The sequence below is a fragment of the Saimiri boliviensis genome, chromosome 9, assembly GCF_048565385.1.
Source record: "Saimiri boliviensis isolate mSaiBol1 chromosome 9, mSaiBol1.pri, whole genome shotgun sequence".
Taxonomy (NCBI): Eukaryota; Metazoa; Chordata; class Mammalia; order Primates; family Cebidae; genus Saimiri; species Saimiri boliviensis.
In genome coordinates, this window is record NC_133457.1 from 99,679,853 (window position 1) to 99,701,274 (window position 21,422).

General features: G+C 50.0%; 1 protein-coding gene across 1 annotated transcript; it reads left to right on the top strand.

Annotated features, from left to right (window-relative positions):
- Positions 1–1,510: 1,510 nt before the first annotated feature.
- ERGIC3 (ERGIC and golgi 3) lies at positions 1,511–21,349 on the top strand. The gene is made up of 13 exons (XM_003932019.4): positions 1,511–1,658; positions 1,797–1,867; positions 1,987–2,074; positions 2,296–2,415; positions 9,240–9,333; positions 11,334–11,499; positions 11,633–11,690; positions 18,559–18,590; positions 19,813–19,909; positions 19,987–20,051; positions 20,705–20,841; positions 20,921–20,976; positions 21,149–21,349. The coding sequence occupies exons 1-13, from the start codon at positions 1,571–1,573 to the stop codon at positions 21,226–21,228; spliced, it is 1,152 nt and encodes a 383-aa protein (XP_003932068.1). The 5' UTR covers positions 1,511–1,570; the 3' UTR covers positions 21,229–21,349.
- Positions 21,350–21,422: the final 73 nt, after the last annotated feature.

Here is a 21,422-nt window from a genome sequence, read left to right on the forward strand (position 1 = left end):
AAAGTGGAATTCCTGTATGAAAGCCTATGAGCTTTTACATCTTTCTTTGAGACAGAGTTTTGCTCTTATTACCCAGGCTGGAGTGCAATGGCGCGATCTCGGCTCACGGCAACCTCCGCCTCCTGGGTTCAGGCAATTCTCCTACCTCAGCTTCCTGAGTAGCTGGGATTACAGGCACGCACCACCATGTCCAGCTAATTTTTTGTTTTTTGTTTTTTGTCTTTTTTTGAGACGGAGTTTCTCTCTTGTTACCAGGCTGGAGTGCAATGGCGCGATCTTGGCTCACCGCAACCTCCGCCTCCTGGGCTCAAGCAATTTTCCTGCCTCAGCCTCCTAAGCAGCTGGATTACAGGCACGCGCCACCACGCCCAGCTAATTTTTTGTATTTTTAGTAGAGACGGGGTTTCACCATGTTGACCAGGATGGTCTCGATCTCTCGACCTCGTGATCCACCCGCCTCGGCCTCCCAAAGTGCTGCGATTACAGGCTTGAGCCACCGCGCCCGGCCATTTTTTGTATTTTTAGTAGAGATGGGGTTTCGCCATGTTGACCAGGATGGTCTCGATCTCTTGACCTCGTGATCCACCCGCCTCGGCCTCCCAAAGTGCTGGGATTACAGGCTTGAGCCACCGCGCCCGGCCCGAGCTTTTATATCTTAATCATTGCAGCTGCATTACCGTCTAGAGGGTGCTGTCCCCTAGAGACACTGGGCTGCAATGGGAAGTGTCAGGGAGGCTTAAGCTCCACGTCACTTAGAGCCTGTCCTGGAAGATCCCAGGGTCTGGAAAGCAATTTAGAGTAATATCTAGAAAGCAGCGCTCAGGAGAAGCACTGGGACGCTGTTTGGGTAAAATCAACCCAAAGACCCTGGTTCCCAGAGTACTTTGGGTCCAGAAGAACTGAGTTGGAAGCAGGTCCTGCTATTAATTGGCTGTGATCTCGGGCAAGTTATTTAATTTTTCCAGGTCAGTTTGCTCTTTCGAAAACGGAGATAATAAGTGACACCTGCTTTCAGGGCGGGCACCCTCACTTTACATCACAATTACCCAGGTGCCGTTCCTAGCGTTTCGGCTGCAGTAGGTTGGAATCAGTTATTCGCATTTCTTTTCTTTTTTTTTCCCCCTTCTCCTGATAATAAATTATTTGCATTTCTAATAGGTTGATAATTATGCTGCCAGTCCGGTACACTCGAAAAACCACTGGTCCAAGATATTCCAAGATGTTCCAAGAGTCTTAAACACTTGGCGCAGTTCCTGGCATAAGGCACAAGAACGGTGCTATTAGCGTTTCTAACCCGCGGAGATCTCCTCGCAAACGACCCTCCCCAGACCGCGGCAGTCGGGGCAGTAGCTTCCAGACCCAAATGCCCGCGCAAGGGGGCGTGGCAGCATCGGTGGGTGGGGCCGCCTGTAAGAGAAGCGGCTGAAGATGTCGTGGGCGGGGGCGCTGCCAAGAGCCGCCACGCGTGTGCTTTGCTGCGCCTGCGTGAGGAAAACGGGGCGTGGCTCCAGGCCGGAAGCGGGAGGTTGTAGGGGCGGGCCGGCTGGCGTCCCCTTTCCGGCCGGTCCCCATGGAGGCGTTGGGGAAGCTGAAGCAGTTCGATGCATACCCCAAGACTCTGGAGGACTTCCGGGTCAAGACCTGCGGGGGCGCCACAGGTAGGCCGCGGCGGGGTCGGGGTCGCCGGGATGGGGGGGTTCCTAGAGCTTGGCTCGGCCTCCTGGACTCTGACCGGCCTGCCGGTGTTTGAGGGAGCGGCTTCGAGGCCATTCTGACCCTCGCCCCCTGTCCTGCAGTGACCATTGTCAGTGGCCTGCTCATGCTGCTACTGTTTCTGTCGGAGCTGCAGTATTACCTCACCACGGAGGTAAGGGGCATGGCTTAGTGCTTGGGCGGGGCTTGGCATTCTAGGAGTAGGACTTTTAGGCGTGGGAGTGGGGAGGGAGAGGCTTGGGGTCAAGTCTTACTGTGGTAGCGCTGCCCCAGGTGCATCCTGAGCTCTACGTGGACAAGTCGCGGGGAGATAAACTGAAGATCAACATCGATGTACTTTTTCCACACATGCCTTGTGCCTGTGAGTACCTCACCATGGGTGGGAGTTGAGAGACCCAGGGTTCTGATGTGGGCTGCCAGATTCACACCTCCAGTCCTAGGTTTTGGATTGGACCCCAGGACAACCTCCTTCTCCTAATCCCGTTCTGCCCCAAGACAGGCCCAGTATCCCCTTCCCCTCCAAAACCCGTATTCCTTGTCCCTAGGGTCCCAGTACCTTTAGCCTGACTTTCCTGCTTCTAGATCTGAGCATTGATGCCATGGATGTGGCTGGGGAACAGCAGCTGGATGTGGAACACAACCTGTTTAAGCAACGACTAGACAAGGATGGCATCCCCGTGAGCTCAGAGGCTGAGCGGCATGGTAACCAGGGGAGGGGGGCTGGGTGTCAGATCCCAAAGCTGGATGTGTTTAAGCCTACCCACTTGGTGGCAAGTAGATTGTGGCAGGCACAGTAATACGTTAATCAGCTAATACCTAGAGAAGTCAAGTGACTTGCCAAGGAGTCCCCCAGCCAGTAAGAGAGTGGGCTAAAATCCTCTGTACATACTGAGTCAGGTAATCTACCTATTATTCTCAGAGATCCTCCATACCTGCAGATTAGTTTGAATAACATAGGTTTGGGCGGGGTGCAGTGGCTCACACCTGTAATCCCAGCACTTTGGGAGGCCAAGGCGGGTGGATCACGAGGTCCGGAGATCGAGACCATCCTGGCCAACATGGTGAAACCCTGTCTTAATATATTAAAAATATAAAAAAAAACAAAAAACGAAAAAAAACTCATAGGTTTGAAGTTTGGTCTTATGTGCTCTTGCCTTGGTAGAACTCTCTAGATGGGTCCAGGCTTCTCTGAGGGTTTGCTTTCCCAGCCCATCAGCTGAATTCAGCCCCTAATGCTCTTCCCCTTTGGAATGCAGGTGGTTTAAGATTCGAATTTAGATTCTCAAGTCAGATTGCCTGGTAATCAGATCTAGCTAGTTATCAGATCTAGCTTTGTCTCCTGCAGTCTGTGAGCTTCAGCTAGAAAGTGGTGATAAGACAGTAGTACCAACCACATGGGATTTTAGGATCAAATGAAGTAGTATGTATAAAATGCCAGGTACAGAGTGGGTACCCACTTTTAGCTTCCTTTTCTTTATCTCAGTGGCTTCCCAATGCCTCCGTTAACTCAGTTTCCCACCACAGCAAAACTATCCTCAAAGCTGGGATTTCTAACACCTCAGAGATTACTCTGGTGGGGAGTTTTAGCATTCGTTGCTTCAGCAGGTACATGTGTATCACCAGTGGAACCAGCTTAATTTGCTGTAGGATTGGATGTGGAGTGTAAGAGAGCAAAGTCGCGGTTTTGATTCCAACGCTTCTAGCCTGAGCAAATTAATGACTTGAAATGGAGATGACTGGAGGAGAAAGTTTTTTTGGTGGGAGTGGGGAGTAGCTATTAGATATCCACTACTGTATAACAAAGTACTCTGAAAGTTAGTAATTTGATACAGTAAATATTTATTTTTTCGGTTTCCTTGGATCAGGAATTTAGGAGTGACTTGTTTGGGTGATTTGGGCTTAGGGTATCTCTTGCGGTTGCAGTCATCAGAGGATTGATGGGGACTGCAGGATTTACTTTTATTTATTTACTTCTTTTTGAGATGGAGTCTCGCTTTGTCACCCAGGCTGGAGTGCAATGTCGTGGTCTCAGCTTACTGCAACTCCACCTCCCAGGTTCAAGCAATTCTCCTGCCTCAGCCTCCCAAGTAGCTGGGATTACCTGCCACCACACCCAGCTAATTTTTGTATTTTTAGTAGAGATGGAGTTTCACCATGTTGGCCAGGCTGGTCTTGATCTCCTGACCTTGTGATCCTTCCTCGGCCTCCCAAGTGCTTGGATTACAGATGTGCACCACTGTGCTTGGCCTACTTATTTATTTTTTTAATTTATTTTTTTTCTGTCAAGCTGTCTTTTTTTTTTTTTTTTTTGAAACAGAGTTTCACTCTTGTTACCCAGGCTGGAGTGCAATGGCGCGATCTTGGCTCACCGCAACCTCCGCCTCCTGAGTTCAGGCAATTCTCCTGCCTCAGCCTCCTGAGTAGCTGGGATTACAGGCACGCGCCACCATGCCCAGCTAATTTTTGGTATTTTTAGTAGAGACGAGGTTTCACCATGTTGACCAGGATGGTCTCGATCTCTCGACCTTGTGATCCACCCACCTCGGCCTCCCAAAGTGCTGGGATTACAGGCTTGAGCCACCGCGCCTGGCCTTTTTTTTTTTTTTTTTTTTGAGACAGTTTCACTCTTGTTACCCAGGCTAGAGTGCAATGGCGTGATCTCGGCTCACCGCAATCTCCGCCTCCTGGGTTCAGGCAATTCTCCTGCCTCAGCCTCCTGAGTAGCTGGGATTACAGGCACGTGCCGCCATGCCCAGCTAATTTTTTGTATTTTTAGTAGAGACGGGGTTTCACCATGTTGACCAGGATGGTCTCGATCTCTTGACCGTGTGATCCACCCGCCTCAGCCCCCAACAAGCTGTCTTTATTTCAAGGAAGAGGGCAGGGGTCTCAGTCTTTCTTGGCAGCGACTTTTCTCATGATGGCCCGGATGTTGCTTAGCAACTGCTGCTTCCTATTGATGTGGATTTGTGTCTCCACTCTTTTCTTGATAAACTTGAGGGCCTGTGTGTCCTTGGAGACCTTCAGTAACTCCATGGCGTGCTGCTTGTGCAGGGCAAAACCAGACCATCTCAGATCGTGTCCCACGTGAATTTGGTGTGTTTGGTCAGGCACCTGAGGTAGTGGCTGTGCGCGGGCTTGCTCATGTTCTTGCTTACCTTGTGGCCCTTGTTGAGGCCCATGGCTTACAGGGTAGCACTGAGCTGTGGCTGCTGCTCTCCAATGGTCGCTGTGGCAGAAGGGCTGGTGCCACACGGGGATTTTTTTTTTTTTTTTAAATGAGAGTTTTACTCTGTCTACCGGGAGGGAGTGCAGTGGCTTGGTCTCGACTCACTGCAACCTCTGCCTCCTGGGTTCAAGTGATTGTCCTGCCTTAGCCTCCTGAGTAGCTGTGATTACAGGCACCCACCCCCATGCCTGGCTAATTTTTGTGTTTTTAGTAGAGATGGAGTTTTACCATGTCGGCTGGGCTGGTCTCGAACTCCTGACCTCAGTTAATCCATCCACTTGGCCTCCCAGAGTGCTGGGATTACAGGCATGAGCTACTGTGCCCGGCTGGGGATCTACTTTTAAAGGGCTCACTCATATGGCTGTTGGCAGGATGCCTCTGTGCCTCACCACATGGACCTCTAAATAGGGCTGCATGTGTGTCCTTAGATTATGGCAACTGGCTTCCCCCACTTGGTTCTTGCAAATGAGCTGAGAGAGAGCAAAGTAGAAACTGTAATCTTTGGCCGGGTGTGGTGGCTCATGCCCGTAATCCCAGCACTTTTGGAGGCCAAGGCAGGTGGGTCACCTACATTGAGGAGTTTAAGAGTAGCCTGGCCAATATGGTTAAACCCTTTCTCTACTAAAAATACAAAAAAAAAAATTAACCAGGCGTGGTGGCACATGCCTGTAATCCCAGCTACTCAGGAGGCTGAGGCAGATCGCTTGAACCCGGGAGGCAGAGATGGCAGTGAGCCAAGATTGCACCACTGCACTCCAGCCTGGGCAACAAGAGCAAAACTATCTCAACAGCAATAACAAAACTAATCTTTTTTGGCCGGGTGCAGTGGCTCAAGCCTGTAATCCCAGCACTTTGGGAGGTCGAGGTGGGTGGAACACGAGGTCAAGAGATCGAGACCATCCTGGTCAACATGGTGAAACCCTGTCTCTACTAAAAATACAAAAAATTAGCTGGGCATGGTGGCCCGTGCCTGTAATCCCAGCTACTCAGGAGACTGAGGCAGGACAATTGCCTGAACCCAGGAGGCGGAGGTTGCGGTGAGCCGAGATCATGCCATTGCACTCCAGCCTGGGTAACAAGAGCGAAACTCCATCTCAAAAAAAAAAAAAAAAGCTTTTTTATGACCCAGCCTCAGAAGAAGTTGTACATCATTCATTTCTTTTTTTGTTGTTGAGATGGAGTCTTGCACTGTCACCCAGGCTGGAGTGCAGTGACGTGATCTTGGCTTACGGCAACCTCTGCCTCCTAGGTTCAAGCAATTCTTGCCTCAGCCTCCCAAGTAGCTGGTATTACAGGCGCCCACCACCACCCCCAGCTAATTTTTTTATATGTTTGGTAGAGATGGGGTTTCGCTATGTTGACCAGGCTGGTCTTGAACTCCTGACCTCGTGATCCACCTGCATCGGCCTCCCAAAGTGTTGGGATTACAGGTGTGAGCCACTGCGCCTGGCTGTACACTATCATTTCTGCAGTATACTAGTGGTTACACAGTTTAGCCTTATTCGTTTTAGGAGAGGACTGTATAAGGGTGTGAATACTAGGAAGTGGGGATCATTGAGGACATCTTGGAAGCTGGCTGCCCCAGAGTAAGGTCAGGATTTGGGGGAAAGAGGAATTTCAGGTTTGGGGTATGTTAAATTTGGGGTTCCTATTTTATACTCTGGTGATATTAAGAGGCACTTAGATGTACCAGTCTAGAATTTAGAGGAGTAGGACTGGAGAAGTAAATTGAGGAGTTATCAGCAGGTAGAGGGCAGTTAAAGCAATTGAACTAAGTGAGGAAATCTGGAGAATAAATGTAGGTAGAGGAGAGGTCTAGGGCCTGTACCCTGGGCATCTCCAATATTTAGAAGTCAGGACAGAAAGGAAGATTGAGATGGATTACCCTTTGAAGTAGAAGAGAACCAAGAGGTGTCCCAAAAGCCAAGTGGAGGGAGTTTCAAGAAGAGAGTGAGCGGTTGTGTTAGGAGCTACTGATAGTCCAGTAAAATGAGGAGTGAGAATTGACCATTGAAATTGGCAACACAAGAGATTCCTGGAGACTTTGAAAGGAACAGTTTTAGCCGGGCGTGGTGGCTCAAGCCTGTAATCCCAGCACTTTGGGAGGCTGAGGCGGGTGGATCACGAGGTCGAGAGATCGAGACCATCCTGGTCAACATGGTGAAACCCCGTCTCTACTAAAGATACAAAAAATTAGCTGGGCATGGTGGCACGTGCCTGTAATCCCAGCTACTCAGGAGGCTGAGGCAGGAGAATTGCCTGAGCCCAGGAGGCGGAGGTTGCGGTGAGCCGAGATCGCGCCATTGCACTCCAGCCTGGGTAACGAGCGAAACTCCGTCTCAAAAAAAAAAAAAGAAAGGAACAGTTTTGATACTGTTGAGGATGAAAATCTGATCAAAGAACGTAAAGCAAGCAGACATATTACCTATAGATGACTATTGGAGTTTTGCTGTAAGGGAGAGCTGAGAAATGGGGTGGGGGCTGAAGGAGAAAGTGGTAAGATGGTAGGTTTGGTGGTAAGAGCAAGTGAAATTCTGTTGCTTCTCTTTTCTTAGTGGAAATTGAAATGAAAGACATTAGTTACTTGAAAAAAGAGAAGGGGTTTTAGAAGCCTAAGGAGAGACAGAAGGTCTAAGTCACCTTAGAATGGGAGAGTGGGCCAGGCGCTATGGCGCATGCCTGTAATCCCAGCACTTTGGGAGGCTGAGGTGAGTGGATCACCTGAGATCAGGAGTCCAAGACCACCCTAGCCAACATAGTGAAACCCCGTTTCTACTAAAAATACAAAAATTAGCCAGGCATGGTGGTGGGCACCTGTAATTCCAGCTACTTGGGAGGCTGAGGCAGGAGAATCTTTTTTTTTTTGAGACAGTTTCGCTCGTTACCCAGGCTGGAGTGCAATGGCGCCATCTCGGCTCACCGCAACCTCCGCCTCCTGGGTTCAGGCAATTCAGCATGAGATTTCTTAAACTCAGGAGGTGGAAGTTGCAGTGAGCTGAGATCATGCCACTGCACTCCAGCCTGGATGACAAGAGCAAAACTCTGTCTCAAAAAAAAAAAAAAAGTGAACTGGTTAGAAAAATGAGGTGGAATTGCTAGGCTAGGCAGTCCTAAGGGAGGTTCAGGCAAGAGACAGGCATAGAGAGTTGAATGTAACCAGGGTTTGGGGTTTTGCTGGATTTATAAAACGAAGGACAAGAACAGTGAGTTGTGGTTATGTGCAAGAGAATAATTACAGTGGTCCATGGGATTTAAGGAGGGAAGTAATGATGTGATAGTGTCAAAGAATTGGTAGATTTCGGGTACTAAATAGTGAACTGGGAAAATAATGGTAAGTAGTTGAAGACTCAGACACTTGAAGTTAAATTTTGGAAGGTTTGCAGTTATTGGCAATGACAGGATCTTTTTTTTGTTTTTTTTTTTTTTTGAGATGGAGATTTGCTCTTGTTACCCAGGCTGGAGTGCAATGGTGAGATCTCGGCTCACTGCAAACTCCGCCTCCTGGGTTCAGGCAATTCTCCTGCCTCAGCCTCCTGAGTAGCTGGGATTACAGGCACGCGCCACCATGCCCAGCTGATTTTTTTTGTATTTTTAGTAGAGATGGGGTTTCACCATGTTGACCAGGATGGTCTCAATCTCTTGACCTCGTGATCCACCTGCCTCGGCCTTCCAAAGTGCTGGGATTACAGGCTTGAGCCACCGTGCCCGGCCATTGACAGGATCTTGATATGAGCATGGAAATGGGTAGCTGAGGTGAGATGGCAAAATCAAAAGATTATCCTGAGTCTGGAGGTTAGCATTCAGTATTGAAATCACCAGTTAGGATGGGGCGACTAGAGAGAGGCAGGGAGCTGGTACAGAGAGAGAGGTCTGAGAAGCAGCAGCATAGCAAAGAGGTTAATGATGTTAATGAAATCTGCTATTTACTAGGTTTTGTTGGTCAAAGTCACTTCTCATCAGTGAGGCTCAGCATCTTCTCAATAAAACAGGGATAATTACCTCCACCCTTAGAGTCATTGTGGCAATGAAATGAGACAATGGATGTGAAGTACAGTGATGTGTACCCAGCTAATGTTCAGTGTTTATTGTTACTGTTTTTTTACTGTTTCTTTTATTAAAAGAATTGATATGTATGTAGAAGTGCTTAATGCCTGACTGTAGCATGTCCTATGTGAATATTAGTTATTGTAACTTTTATTATTCCCAGGCTGCTGGCCAAAGGGCTCCAGCAGCAACTGGGGCTAACAGTTTTACTGTCTGCCCCCAGCTGATAGCTCTGCTTCTACTCTCCCCTTAGAGCTTGGGAAAGTGGAGGTGACGGTGTTTGACCCTGACTCCCTGGACCCTGACCGCTGTGAGAGCTGCTATGGTGCTGAGTCAGAAGATATCAAGTGAGCTGGGGGTAGCGGGAGCAGGGTTCCCATCAGGTACCATCTGTCAGCCAGCCTCAGCCTCAGTCAGACTATGGCAGGTGGTCAGACCAAGAATCTAGAGTAGGTGGGATGTGTGCCTCTGTCATTGATCCTGGTGCAGGTGACTGAGGCTTTGTGACCAGCCTGGGAGCTGCAGACCTAGAGATGAAGCTGAAGTGGTCTCTGCTCTTCAGCCTACAGAAACGGTTCAAAAGTGGTCTCTGGAGTCCCAACTGCCAGGATTCTTGTTTCCTTGGACCAAGCCATGTAACCTCTCTATGTGAAGAGGGATAATGACAACGTCTTCTCATAAGAGTCACATATGGATTAGATGTATATGATACATAAAGCACTGAAGTGGAAGGTCTGGCCCAGATTATTAGACCCTCAGTATCTGATAACTGCTGTTGTGTTTCCCAGGCCTTGACTTCTACAAGACTGATTTAGCAGGTCTAGGGCAGGGCCTGGGAATATATACTTTTTTTTTTTTTTTGAGAGACGAAGTCTCACTCTGTCGCCCAGGCCGGAGTGCAGTGATGCGATCTTGGCTCACTGCAACCTCTGCCTCCCTGCAACCTCTGCCTCCCTGCAACCTCTGCCTCCCTGCAACCTCTGCCTCCCAGGTTCAAGTGATTCTGCTGCCTCAGCCTCCCAAGTAGCTGGGATTACAGGCGCCTACCACCATGCCTGGCTCATTTTTGTATTTTTAATAGAGATGGGGTTTCACCATATTGGCCAGGCTAGTCTTGAACTCCTGACCTTGTGATTCGCCCACCTGGACCTCCCAGAGTGCTGGAATTATAGGCCTGAGCCACCATGCCCCCCACCTTTTTTTTTTTTTTTTACTGTGGAAAAATAATATATGACATAAAAGTTACTATTTTAACAATTTTTTTTTTGTAAAATATAACATTTACCATTTTATTTTATTTTTTTGAGACAGTTTCGTACTTGTTGCCCAGGCTGGAGTGCAGTGGTGTGATCTCAGCTCACTGCAGCCTCCGCCTCCCAGTTCAAGTGATTCTCCTACTTCAGCCTCCCAAGTAGCTGGGATTACAGGCATGTGCCACCAAAAAATTAGCCTAGCAATTTTTTTTTTTTTTTTTTTTTTTTTTGAGATGGAGTTTCGCGCTCTTGTTACCCAGGCTGGAGTGCAATGGTGCGATCTTGGCTCACCGCAACCTTCGCCTCCTGGGTTCAAGCAGTTCTCCTGCCTCAGCCTCCCGAGCTGGGATTACAGGCAGGCACCACCACGCCCAGCTAGTTTTTGTATTTTTAGTAGAGACGGGGTTTCACCATGTTGACCAGGATGATCTCGATCTCTTGACCTCGTGATCCGCCCGCCTCGGCCTCCCAAAGTGCTGGGATTACAGGCATGAGCCACCGCGCCTGGCCTTAGCCTGGCAATTTTTTGTATTTTTAGCAGAGACAGGGTTTCTCCATGTTGGTCAGGCTGGTCTCAAACTCCCGACCTCAGGTGATTGCGCACCTTGGCCTCCCAAAGTATTGGTATTACAGACGTGAGCCACCGTACCTGGCCCATTTTTTTTTGGTGTGCAGCTCAGTGGCAGTAAGTACCTTTACAGTGTCATACAGTCACCACTCTCTGTCCCCAAAATTTGTAATCCCAAACACAACGGGAATATGTATTTTTCACAGTCCTAGACTGGGCACAATGGCTCACACCTGTAATCCCTAGCACTTTGGGAGGCCAAGGTAGGCGAATCACTTGAGCTCAGGAGTTTGAGACCAGCCTGGGCAACATAGCAAGACCCTATCTCTACAAAACATTTGAAAAATTAAACAGAAAGCAGTCCTTCTGCCACTGAGGAAACACATTTGAAGAACGTTTGGTGGTCAAGGATGAGGCTAGCAGAGCCTTCATTAGCAGGCAGAGCTGCTCAGGCTCTATATTCCCAAGATGCCAGCATTGGACTTGTGCCTCTTTGACATACTTACCATCACTCCCTGGCCCACAGGTGCTGTAACACTTGTGAAGATGTGCGGGAGGCATATCGCCGAAGAGGCTGGGCCTTCAAGAACCCTGATACTATTGAGCAGTGCCGGCGAGAGGGCTTTAGCCAGAAGATGCAAGAGCAGAAGAATGAAGGCTGCCAGGTGTATGGCTTCTTGGAAGTCAATAAGGTATCAGGAGAAATCAAGGCAAGATAGGGCCAGTTGGGCTGGGTGAGTTCCGCTGGAAATCGAGGACCCACTCAGGCCCTCAGTGGGCAAAAGGAGGACACAGCTGGAAAATGAGAGAGAATGTTCCTTACAGGTGGCTGGAAACTTCCACTTTGCCCCTGGGAAGAGCTTCCAGCAGTCCCATGTGCATGGTGAGTAATCCTGCACCAGCTGGGGAGGTTTAGATGCTGGCCACCTTCTTGGTGAGTTTGAGTGGGTCTTCCCTGCCTGCTGCTCATTTGTGTTTGGCAACCATTTTGCCACAGTAGGCCTTCATCTCAGGGCAGCAGTTTGGCACAGTGGCTAAGAGCACAGGCCAAGGGCCCAGAGTGCCTGTGTTCAGGTACCAGTTTCAGACCTTACAGGCTGTGTGACTTTGAGAAGGTTTCTTAATCTTTTTGACTGCTGTTTCCTGCTTTGTAAAATGGTGATGAGGGCACTTATCTCACAGGGTATTTGTGCAGGTTAAAGATGATAGCACGGAGCCGAGCTTCTGGTAGGTGCTTGTTGAAATGGTTGCCCCCAGTGTCTGACAATGGCCCATGCATGAGGTTTTGGGAGAAGCAGAGCTAGGCTGGAGCACAGGTTCTGCCACTCCTGAGCTATATCATATTATAGGAAATATTGAGCCTTATTGAGTTGCTGCTTCTGTAAAATGGGGATGATGATACTAGAACCCACTCACAGGGTTTTTAAGGTGAACAAATGAGATTTATTCTCATTTATTTTTTCTTTTTCTTTTTTTTTTTTTAACTTCCTCTAACATAGATCATAGGAAACAACTCATTCATTTTTTCATTCATGCATTCATGAGATATTTAGTAATTGCCTACTAGTCTAGTTGCTAAGGGTACAGTAGTGAAGAAAGTCTGTGCCCTCAGAACATTCTTGTAAAGAAATAGGCAATAAATAAGTATATAAAATATAAATAGTCCCCAGTTAACAGTGGTTCAGCTTACAATTTTTTTTCTGAAAACTCCAAACACCAGATTTTATTTTTTCTTTGAGACAGAGTCTCGCCCTGTCACCCAGGCTGGAGTGCAATGGCATGATCTCAGCTCACTGCAACCTCTGCCTCCCGGGTTCAAACAATCCTCCTGCCTCAGATTCCCGAGTAACTGGGATTACAGGCACCTGCCACCACGACCAGCTAATTTTTGTATTTTTAGTAGATGGGGTTTCACCTTGTTAGCCACGCTGGTCTCAAACTCCTGACCTGTGATTCGCCTGCCTTTGCCTCCCAAAGTGCTGGGATTACAGGTGTAAGCCACCACACCTAGCGATATTTTCAACTTGCAATGAGTTTATTGGGATGTAACCCCAGTGTAGGTTAGGGAGCATCTGTATATGGTATATCAGATGCCGTTAAGTCATATGGACCAAAACAAGCCAGGTTATAGATGGTAGTGGTGAGGGGCTAGGGTATGGCAGGGAGGGTCCTATTTTAAATAGGGAGGTCAGAGAAAGACTCTTTGATGAGGTAATAATTGAGCAAAGACCTAAAGAAAGTGAGGGAGCCAGCGTGTAGATGTCTGGGGAGGAAGTATTACAAGCAGAGAGAACATTAAGTGCAAATTCCTAAGGCTAGAATGTGCGTGGCAAGTTCAAGATACAGTAAGAAGGTTAGAGTGACTGGAGCAGAGGAGCATGGTTAGAAATGAAGTGAGAGAGGCCGGGGCGGTGGCTCACACCTGTAATCCTAGCACTTTGGGAGGCCGAGACAGGTGGATCACCTGACGTCAGGAGTTCAAGACCAGCCTGGCCAAGATGGTGAAACCCCATCTCTACTAAAAATATAAAAACTAGCTGAGTGTGTGGCGCATTCCTGTAATCCCAGCTACTCAGGAGGCTGAGGCCCGAGAATCTCTTGAACCCGGGAGGTGGATTGTACAGTGAGCTGAGATCGTGCCATTGCACTCCAGCCTGGGTAACAGAGTGAGACTTCGTCTCAAAAAAAAAAAAGTGAAGTGAGGTCACAGGGCCATGTCATGCAGGACTTGCAGGGGCATTGTCGGGACTTGGGCTTTTACTCTGCATTAGATGAGAAGCCATTGTAGGGCTTTGAAGAAGTGGGGCCTGATTCGACTTACTTGAAAGATAGAAGGGTCTCCAACTAACACCTCTGTGGACAAGACTGGGCGGGGTAAAGGACAGAATCAGAGAGGCCCATTAGAAGGCTCTCGCAGTGATCAATCCAGGCAAAAGATGGTGGGGTTCAGCCCAGAGTGGCAGTGGAAGTGGTGGGAAGTGACTGGCTTCTGGATGTATTTTGACGGCAGGGCAGAAAATAGTTCCTGATGGGCATGAGGGATAAAGGAAAAAGGAGTTAAGGATGCCTCTAAAGTTTTGTACCTGGGTAGTAAGAAGCATGGAGTTGCCATTTAGCAAGATGAGGAAGACTCTGGGCAGGTTTAGGTGTTCGGAAATGAGATTGTACAGCCGGTATTCAGGTTTTGACATGTTCAGACCAATAGTGTCTGGTGTCCTTCTAGACACCCAAGGTGTGAAGTAAGTAGTTGTCCAATCGAGCCTGGAGTTCAAGGAGAGGACTTACCTGGAGATGCAAATGTTGGCATCATCAGCATGTGCGTGGAGCCTTGGGACTGGATGAAATCACCCTGGAGGTGTGAGGGTAGCTGGAGAAGAGACAGCTCGAAGGTCTGGGTGCCAGGCCTCCCACATTCAAGCCAAGGGTGTCAAGGGGAACTGTCAGAGAGACTGGTAAGAAACCCTGGTGAAGGAGGAAGGCAAGCCAAGAGGGTGGCATCCTGCCAGCTGCGAATGGGTATTTCAAATACTGAATCAGATGTTTCTGGATGTTGAGCAGGGACTGACAATGAGGTATCTAATGCAGCAGTCATTTATGGCCTTGACTGAGTTACTTGAGGGGTGTGATAGGGACCACCGTAGAGTGGGTTCAGGAGGGAATGGGAGAGGAGCTGGAGTGAGTAAGTATAGACCAGGTGTCCCCAAACTTTTTACACAGGGGGCCAGTTCACTGTCCCTCAGACTGTTGGAGGGCTGCCACATACTGTGCTCCTCTCACTGACCACCAATGAAAGAGGTGCCCCTTCCTGAAGTGTGACGGGGGGCCGGATAAATGGCTTCAAGGGGCCACATGCGGCCTGTGGGCTGCAGTTTGGGGACGCCTGATATAGACGGCTCGAAAGTGGAATTTGCTCTGAGGGGAGGAGAGAGCGTGGGAAGCTGGAGGGAAATGTGGAGTCAAGGGAGGCTTTTCTAAGGAGGGTGATGTAGCAGAATATTAATATGCTGTTGGAAATTATTGACTAAGGAGAGCACAAGTGACACTCCAGAGATGAGACCAACAGTTACTGGAGTAAGTCCTGCAGAAGAAGAAAGACGACAGAATCTAGTGCCTTACATGTGTGGAAAGGCCAAACTTAGCAACAGGAGGAAAGGCAGGCTCTGTAGGTACAGGTAGGTTGGTAGCAGGGGTGGCAGAAGTACAGTCTTCTGAGTCTTCCTGTCTTCTCCATGATGTAGGAAGAAAGATCCTCAGTTGAGAATGAGAAGAGAGGGAAGGAGGTGTTGGAGATTTAAAAGAAAAGGTGTGGCAAGTCATTTTGGGGTGGAAGAGTGTGTGGACTAGGGAAATAGAGGAGGATTGCCACGCAGCACTAGGCCTCCCTGTGACTGTGAATGCAAAGAGAGGAGCAATGGAAAGATAAGGCATAGAGTTCCCTGTGTATGTCAGCGTGGTTGTCTGGTTTCTTCCCAGCTGCGTGGGAGAGGACTCAGAGTAGACAGAACGTTGGAATCACCTGGGGTGGTGTTGCCAGGTGCCTGCAAAGGGGAGGGAGTTAAACGAATATGTAAAGAAGTAGTTGTGATTCTGGACCACAGCGTATAAGCTAGGAAAGGCGGAAAGACAGGACGTAGGGAAGCCAGTGAGTGGACAGGAGGAACAAGGGGCTGCAATCCCAAGTGTGGTGTCAACAAATTATCGGAATTGGGGGACTGGAGGAAATTAGAAAGCTGGTGGTTGCAGCATGAGTTGCTTGAAATTGAAGTCACAGAAGGGGCTTTGTTAATGACAAAGTTTAGAGAATGACCAACAGAGCAAGTAGCACAGGTAGGCAGAGAATAAGATCAGGAAGGAAAGGATGTCCAGGAACTGGGAGGCCAGGGTATTGGAAGGATCATCTATGTGGATATGGAATTCACTAGAAACTGTGACTGTGACAGAGGTAGTACAGGAGAGTGACAAGCAGTTGACCAAGCTGTTGAGAAATGGCATGGGAGCACTGTCCATATAGATACCTAGGTGACTGAAACAAGCAGGGCTACTTTGCCATGAGCTTTGAAGCTGGGGACTTTTTTTTGAGACAAAAATCTCACTCTGTTGCCCAGACTGAAGTGCCATGGCGAGATCTTGGCTCACTGCAGCCTTGACCACCTGGACTCAACAGATCCTCCTCACACCTTAGCCTCCAAAGGAGCTGAGACTACCGGCAATATGGCTCGATGCCTGGCTAATTTTCTTTCTCTCTCCGCTCCCCCAGCAGAGAGTGGTTCTTGCCCTGTTGCCCAGGCTCCTGGGTTTGAGCGATCCTCCCGCTTTGGCCTCCTAAAGTGCTAGGATTAGCGATGAGAGCTGTTGTGCATTTTTTTTTTTTTTTGAGACGGAGTTTCACTGTTGTTACCCAGGCTGGAGTGCAATGGCACGATCTCAGCTCACAGCAACCTCCGCCTCCTGGGTTCAGGCAATTCTCCTGCCTCAGCCTCCTGAGTAGCTGGGATTACAGGCACGCGCCACCATTCCCAGCTAATTTTTTGTATTTTTAGTAGAGATGGGGTTTCACCATGTTGACCAGGATGGTCTCGATCTCTTGACCTCGTGATCCACCCGCCTTGGCCTCCCAAAGTGCTGGGATTACAGGCTTGAGCCACCGCGCCCGGCCTGCTATTGTGTATTTTTAAGGCAGGTAAAGGGACAGTGATCTGGAAGTGGCAGCAAGGAGCAAGAAGGACCGCTCTTTTTTTGTTGTTGAGGCAGAGCCTTGCCCTGTTGCCCAGGCTGGAGTGCAGTGGTGTGATCGAGGGTCATTGCAACCTCTGCCTCCCAGGTTCAAGCCATTCTCTTGCCTCAGCTTCCCAGGTAGCTTGGACTACAGGTATGTACCACCATGCTCGGCTAATATTTTTGTATTTTTAGTAGAGACGGGTTTTCACCATACTGGCCAAGCTGGCCTCAAACTTCTGACCTCAAGTGATCTGCCTGCCTCAGCCTCCCAAAGTGCTGGGATTACAGATGTGAGCTACTGCATCTGGCGAGAAGGACCTCTCTTTAGGCCAGCAAGTTAGTTGTGTATGGAGAGAAGATAGTTGAGGGGATGCAAGAGAGCTAGTGCTTGGAAGGAAGAGCCAGGCTGTAGCTGAAGCAAGAAGGTGAAAAGGTTCCCAGCGGTTGAAGGCAGGTCACAGTAAAGGATGGACAGAGCCACGCAGTGACAGAGCCCAGGGTATGAAGATGGCCTCTACAAGTGGTTGAGGTGACCAGGAGGAAAGGACCCCGGAGGGTAACTCTGCTGGTCTTGAGGGTAGTCTGTGGGGGTGGGGCTGTGTTGGGGAGGGGCCAGTGGCTGGGGCTGGAGGACCCTGCAGCGCTCTGGAGCCCCCTCTTCACTCTGGAGGAAGGTGGAAGAAAAGGGTGGTCATGGACAGGACGGTAGGACAATGTTGAGTATCAAGCTGTTGGCACAAGGCCTGGTAGGCACTCAGTAGGACATAGAGCCAGAGTGGCAGCCCCTCTGCTTCTCTGCCTGGGGCTGTTAGACTTGTGGATCCCAGGGCCAGGGGTGCTCTATATTTGGAAGGATGTATAAACACAAAGCTACAATTGCCCAAGGCCAGAGATCTGGCTGAATTAAGGCCTGGGAGTAAGTTTCTAATATCCTTGCGGAGCCGGGGAAGAAGTGGAGCAGGCGGAGTGGTGGTGGTGGTGGTGGTAATAATCTCTTACATTGTAAAGTTTACAAGTATTTTCCCATCTTAGATCCCACCTGATCCTTAAGAAGTGCTTTGCAAAGGAGAGCACTGAGGCCCAGAAAGAGCAAGTGATTTTCCCAAGACCATACAGCCAGAAACATGGCTCTTTGGGCTCTAGGTCTTTTGTCCTTCCTTGGCCACTCTCTCACTCTTCTCTGGCCAGGGAAGTTCACTCTCAAGGAGCAAGCCAGGATGAGGCTTGTTAGCTGGGGCCAGACTGTTGCTGAGGCAGGAATCTTCAGTCCTCCCTCTTGCCACATACCTTGCTCCATAGTTCTCATTGTGAAGCTCTGAACCTTTCTTCTCTTCCTTCCTTCTCTCTTCTCCCTCCCTCATGCTGCAGTACATGCTGTGGAGAGTAAGTGGCCATGTCCCCCAGGGAGGCCAAGCCCCTACTTCTGGGGCAGCCTGCCCTACCAGGATGGGGGGGAGGTTGGATGGGTCTGGGATTGGGTCTTCTCTGGCCTGGCTGCTGGTGACTGTAAATAGGACTGGGATGTATCTTCCTGAAGTATGGTTCCTTACAGGAGGGATTGAGGCTAGAGGGCAGGAATAACTAGTTCTGGAACAGTTGGTACAGGGTGCCCATGGGATTTCCTCTGGGGAGCTTTAAGGGTGGAGGCAGGGAAAGAATGTTAATGACATTCTCAGGTCCCACGTCACTTTGGGTTCAGTGATTTGCCATCAGCTCTTGTTAGTGAGAGCCGGTTTTGTTTTTGGAGATACAGGCAGGGCCATGGTGAAGTGAAGGCCTAGAGTTCCCTGTGAATGTCAGGGAGGAACCAGGGTCTGTTCTTACAACTCCTAAGGAGGGCATGGACTCTCTCACAGGCCCAAGGCTTGCCCTTTCTGGCTGTCCTTAATCAGAACCAGGCTGGAGAACAAATGAGGGGTCAGAGAAGAGCAGGTGGTTCGCAATGTAGGGGGAGGAATGAGGAGGCCTGAGCAAGGACTCTCAGGGAGGCCAGTGCCGCTCCTACTAATGACAACTTCTCCCTTCTCTCCTAGTCCATGACTTGCAGAGCTTTGGCCTTGACAATGTACGTACCAGATGGAAACCATGGAGGGCAGGTTGGGGTGAGAGGCTTGGTTGCTGCCTTCATTTCCTTGTAGGAATGTCCTGGGAGTGGGGAGTGCTTGTAGAAAAACATACCATATTCTGATAGGGGATCCAGCTTGAGGGTTAAGTGAGAGTGACTTTTGAACTGAGCTCTGAGCAGACTAGGGGCAAGGTTGGGGTTGGATAAAAGCATCCTAGATAGAGCCTCAGCACAAGGTCAGGTGGAAGCATGGCCCTTCTAAGGAATTGCTGCAGACCAGGTTTGGATGGGTGAGGCTGGAGAAGAAGGCAGGGACTAGACCACACAGGCCTCAGAGGCCACTCCTCGGAGTCGCCTCTTTCTCATGAGAACAGTGGAAAGCTGTCAGCCCTCTTTAAGCAGGGTCACAATGTGACCAAATTTGCATTTTTGAAAGATCCTTCTAGTGGCTGAGTTTGATACGCAGGGGAGCAGGAAAGGAGTACATCTGGGGTTTCGGGGCCTCCATGGCCTAGACCTCCAGGCAAACTACCACCTGCCACTCTGTGTGCCTAACATACAAGTGAAGCTGCTATTTTAAGAAATCTGGAATCTGACCAGGCGTGGTGGCTTACGCCTATAATCCCAGCACTTCAGGAGGCCAAGATGGGTGGATCATGAGGTCAGAAGTTCAAGACCAGCCTGACCAACATGGTGAAATCCTGTCTTGACTAAAAATTTTAAATTAGCTGGGTGTGGTGACACACACCTATAATCCCAGCTATTCAGGAGGCTGAGGCTGCAGTGAGCCAAGATCGTGCCATTGTACTCCAGCCTGGGCGACAGAGTGAGACTGTTTCAAAAAAACAAAATACAAAAATTGGCTGGGCATGGTGGTGTGCACCTGTAATCCCAGCTACTCGGGAGGCTGCGGCAGGAGAATTGCTTGAACTCAGGAGGTAGACGCTGCAGTGAGCCAAGATCACACCACTGCACTCTAGCCTGCGTGACAGAGTAAGACCCTGTCTCCAAAATAGAAAATCTGGAACCCCAGGAGTTTGCAGGCTGTGCAAGAGAGTTTCTAGGTAGGGAGTGGGGATACCTGTCTCAGGAGGTTAGCCCCTTATGGCCATAGCCTTCTTCCAGGCAGGACCTGCCTCCCCTTCCTCCCACATCTCTGCAGACAGACCCAGGGGTCCCTGTCTGCTGCTGTCATCAGAGCTTTGGATGGTGTTGTTTACAGATCAACATGACCCACTACATCCAGCACCTGTCATTTGGGGAGGACTATCCAGGCATTGTGAACCCCCTGGACCACACCAATGTCACTGCACCCCAAGGTACCAGCCTAGGAGGCAGCCCCCAGCTGCAGAAGATGTGCCGGGTACTCATGCCCAGTGCTTTGTTTTCCCCTCAGCTTCCATGATGTTCCAGTACTTTGTGAAGGTGGTGCCCACTGTGTACATGAAGGTGGATGGGGAGGTGAGTCTGGGAGCTCCCTACCAGAGTCTCCTATGTGGCGTCAAGCACTGGAGTTCCTGCATTTAGTTCTGTCAGTCTGGGGAGCGAAAGCTGCCTCGTCCTCACATGGTGGATAAAAGACTGAGGCACAGATAGGGTGGGGAATTTGCCCTCCCAGGTGGAGGGCAGGCTTGGGGCTGTGGGATTCAAAGCACCTGCTCTTTCTTCTGCCCCAACCACCTTCATTCATTCATCTGGTGCCCACCGTCTGCCTGCCCCACTGTCCCCTGTGGTCAGCTTGGGCTGAGGGTTAGGCAGGGCGAGCTTCTGTGTCCCCGTTCCCATGGCTGCTGTGGCCTGTGGAGCAGCATCTCAGCAGAGCGGCAGGATGCGAGGGGCTGAGGGCAGAGGAAGTCAGGTCAGCCCTGGTACAGCTTTGGAGAGCTGCTTCTGAGCCTGAACCCCCGCGAGAGCACCCGCCAAACGCCACCAGGATAGTAAACTAAAGAGCTGGCAACGGGAGGGGAAGAAGTCTGAGGCCAAGGCTAGGAGAGGGGATCTGGTAGACCAGGCCTTGCAGTGCTGGCCACCAGGAAAGGGGCAGGAGCAGGGGTGGGGCTAATTGTGGCTGGTGCCAGCTCGTAGCCCTGGCCTAGCCTCCCATCCCACCCCAGGTGCTGAGGACAAATCAGTTCTCTGTGACCAGGCATGAGAAGGTCGCCAATGGGCTGTTGGGTGACCAGGGCCTTCCCGGAGTCTTCGTCCTCTATGAGCTCTCGCCCATGATGGTGAAGCTGACAGAGAAGCACAGGTAAGAGTGGGGCAGAGCGGCCAGGGCCTGGGCCTGAGGGAGGAGGGTACCTGCTGAGCCCACCTGCTCCCTCCACCAGGTCCTTTACTCACTTCCTGACAGGCGTGTGCGCTATCATTGGGGGCATGTTCACAGGTAAGAGGCCCAGGGTGTCTGAACAGTGAGGTAGGGAAGGTAAGCCTGGGCACCTCAGGTTTGGTTGGGGGTGAAGGGGCAGATGCTGGCCTGGCCAGTTAAATGACCAGGCTCTCAGCATCAAAAGCCAAGGCCCCCACTGGGCCAGTGCCAGCCCTTGTTTCTCTCCCAGTGGCTGGACTCATCGATTCACTCATCTACCACTCAGCACGAGCCATCCAGAAGAAAATTGATCTAGGGAAGACAACGTAGTCATCCTCGGCCTCACCCTGTCTCCTCTTTTCCCCTGGCCTGTGGTTCTGTCCCCCAGCCTCTGCTATCCTCCTCGGTCAGTCCCAGCCCCAGGTTGATAAATCTATTGGTTGTGATAGTACTCACTGGTGTCCTTGTGATCCTTGGGGTGGCCAGAGCCTCATCATGGCCACTCATTGAAGGCAATTGCGACT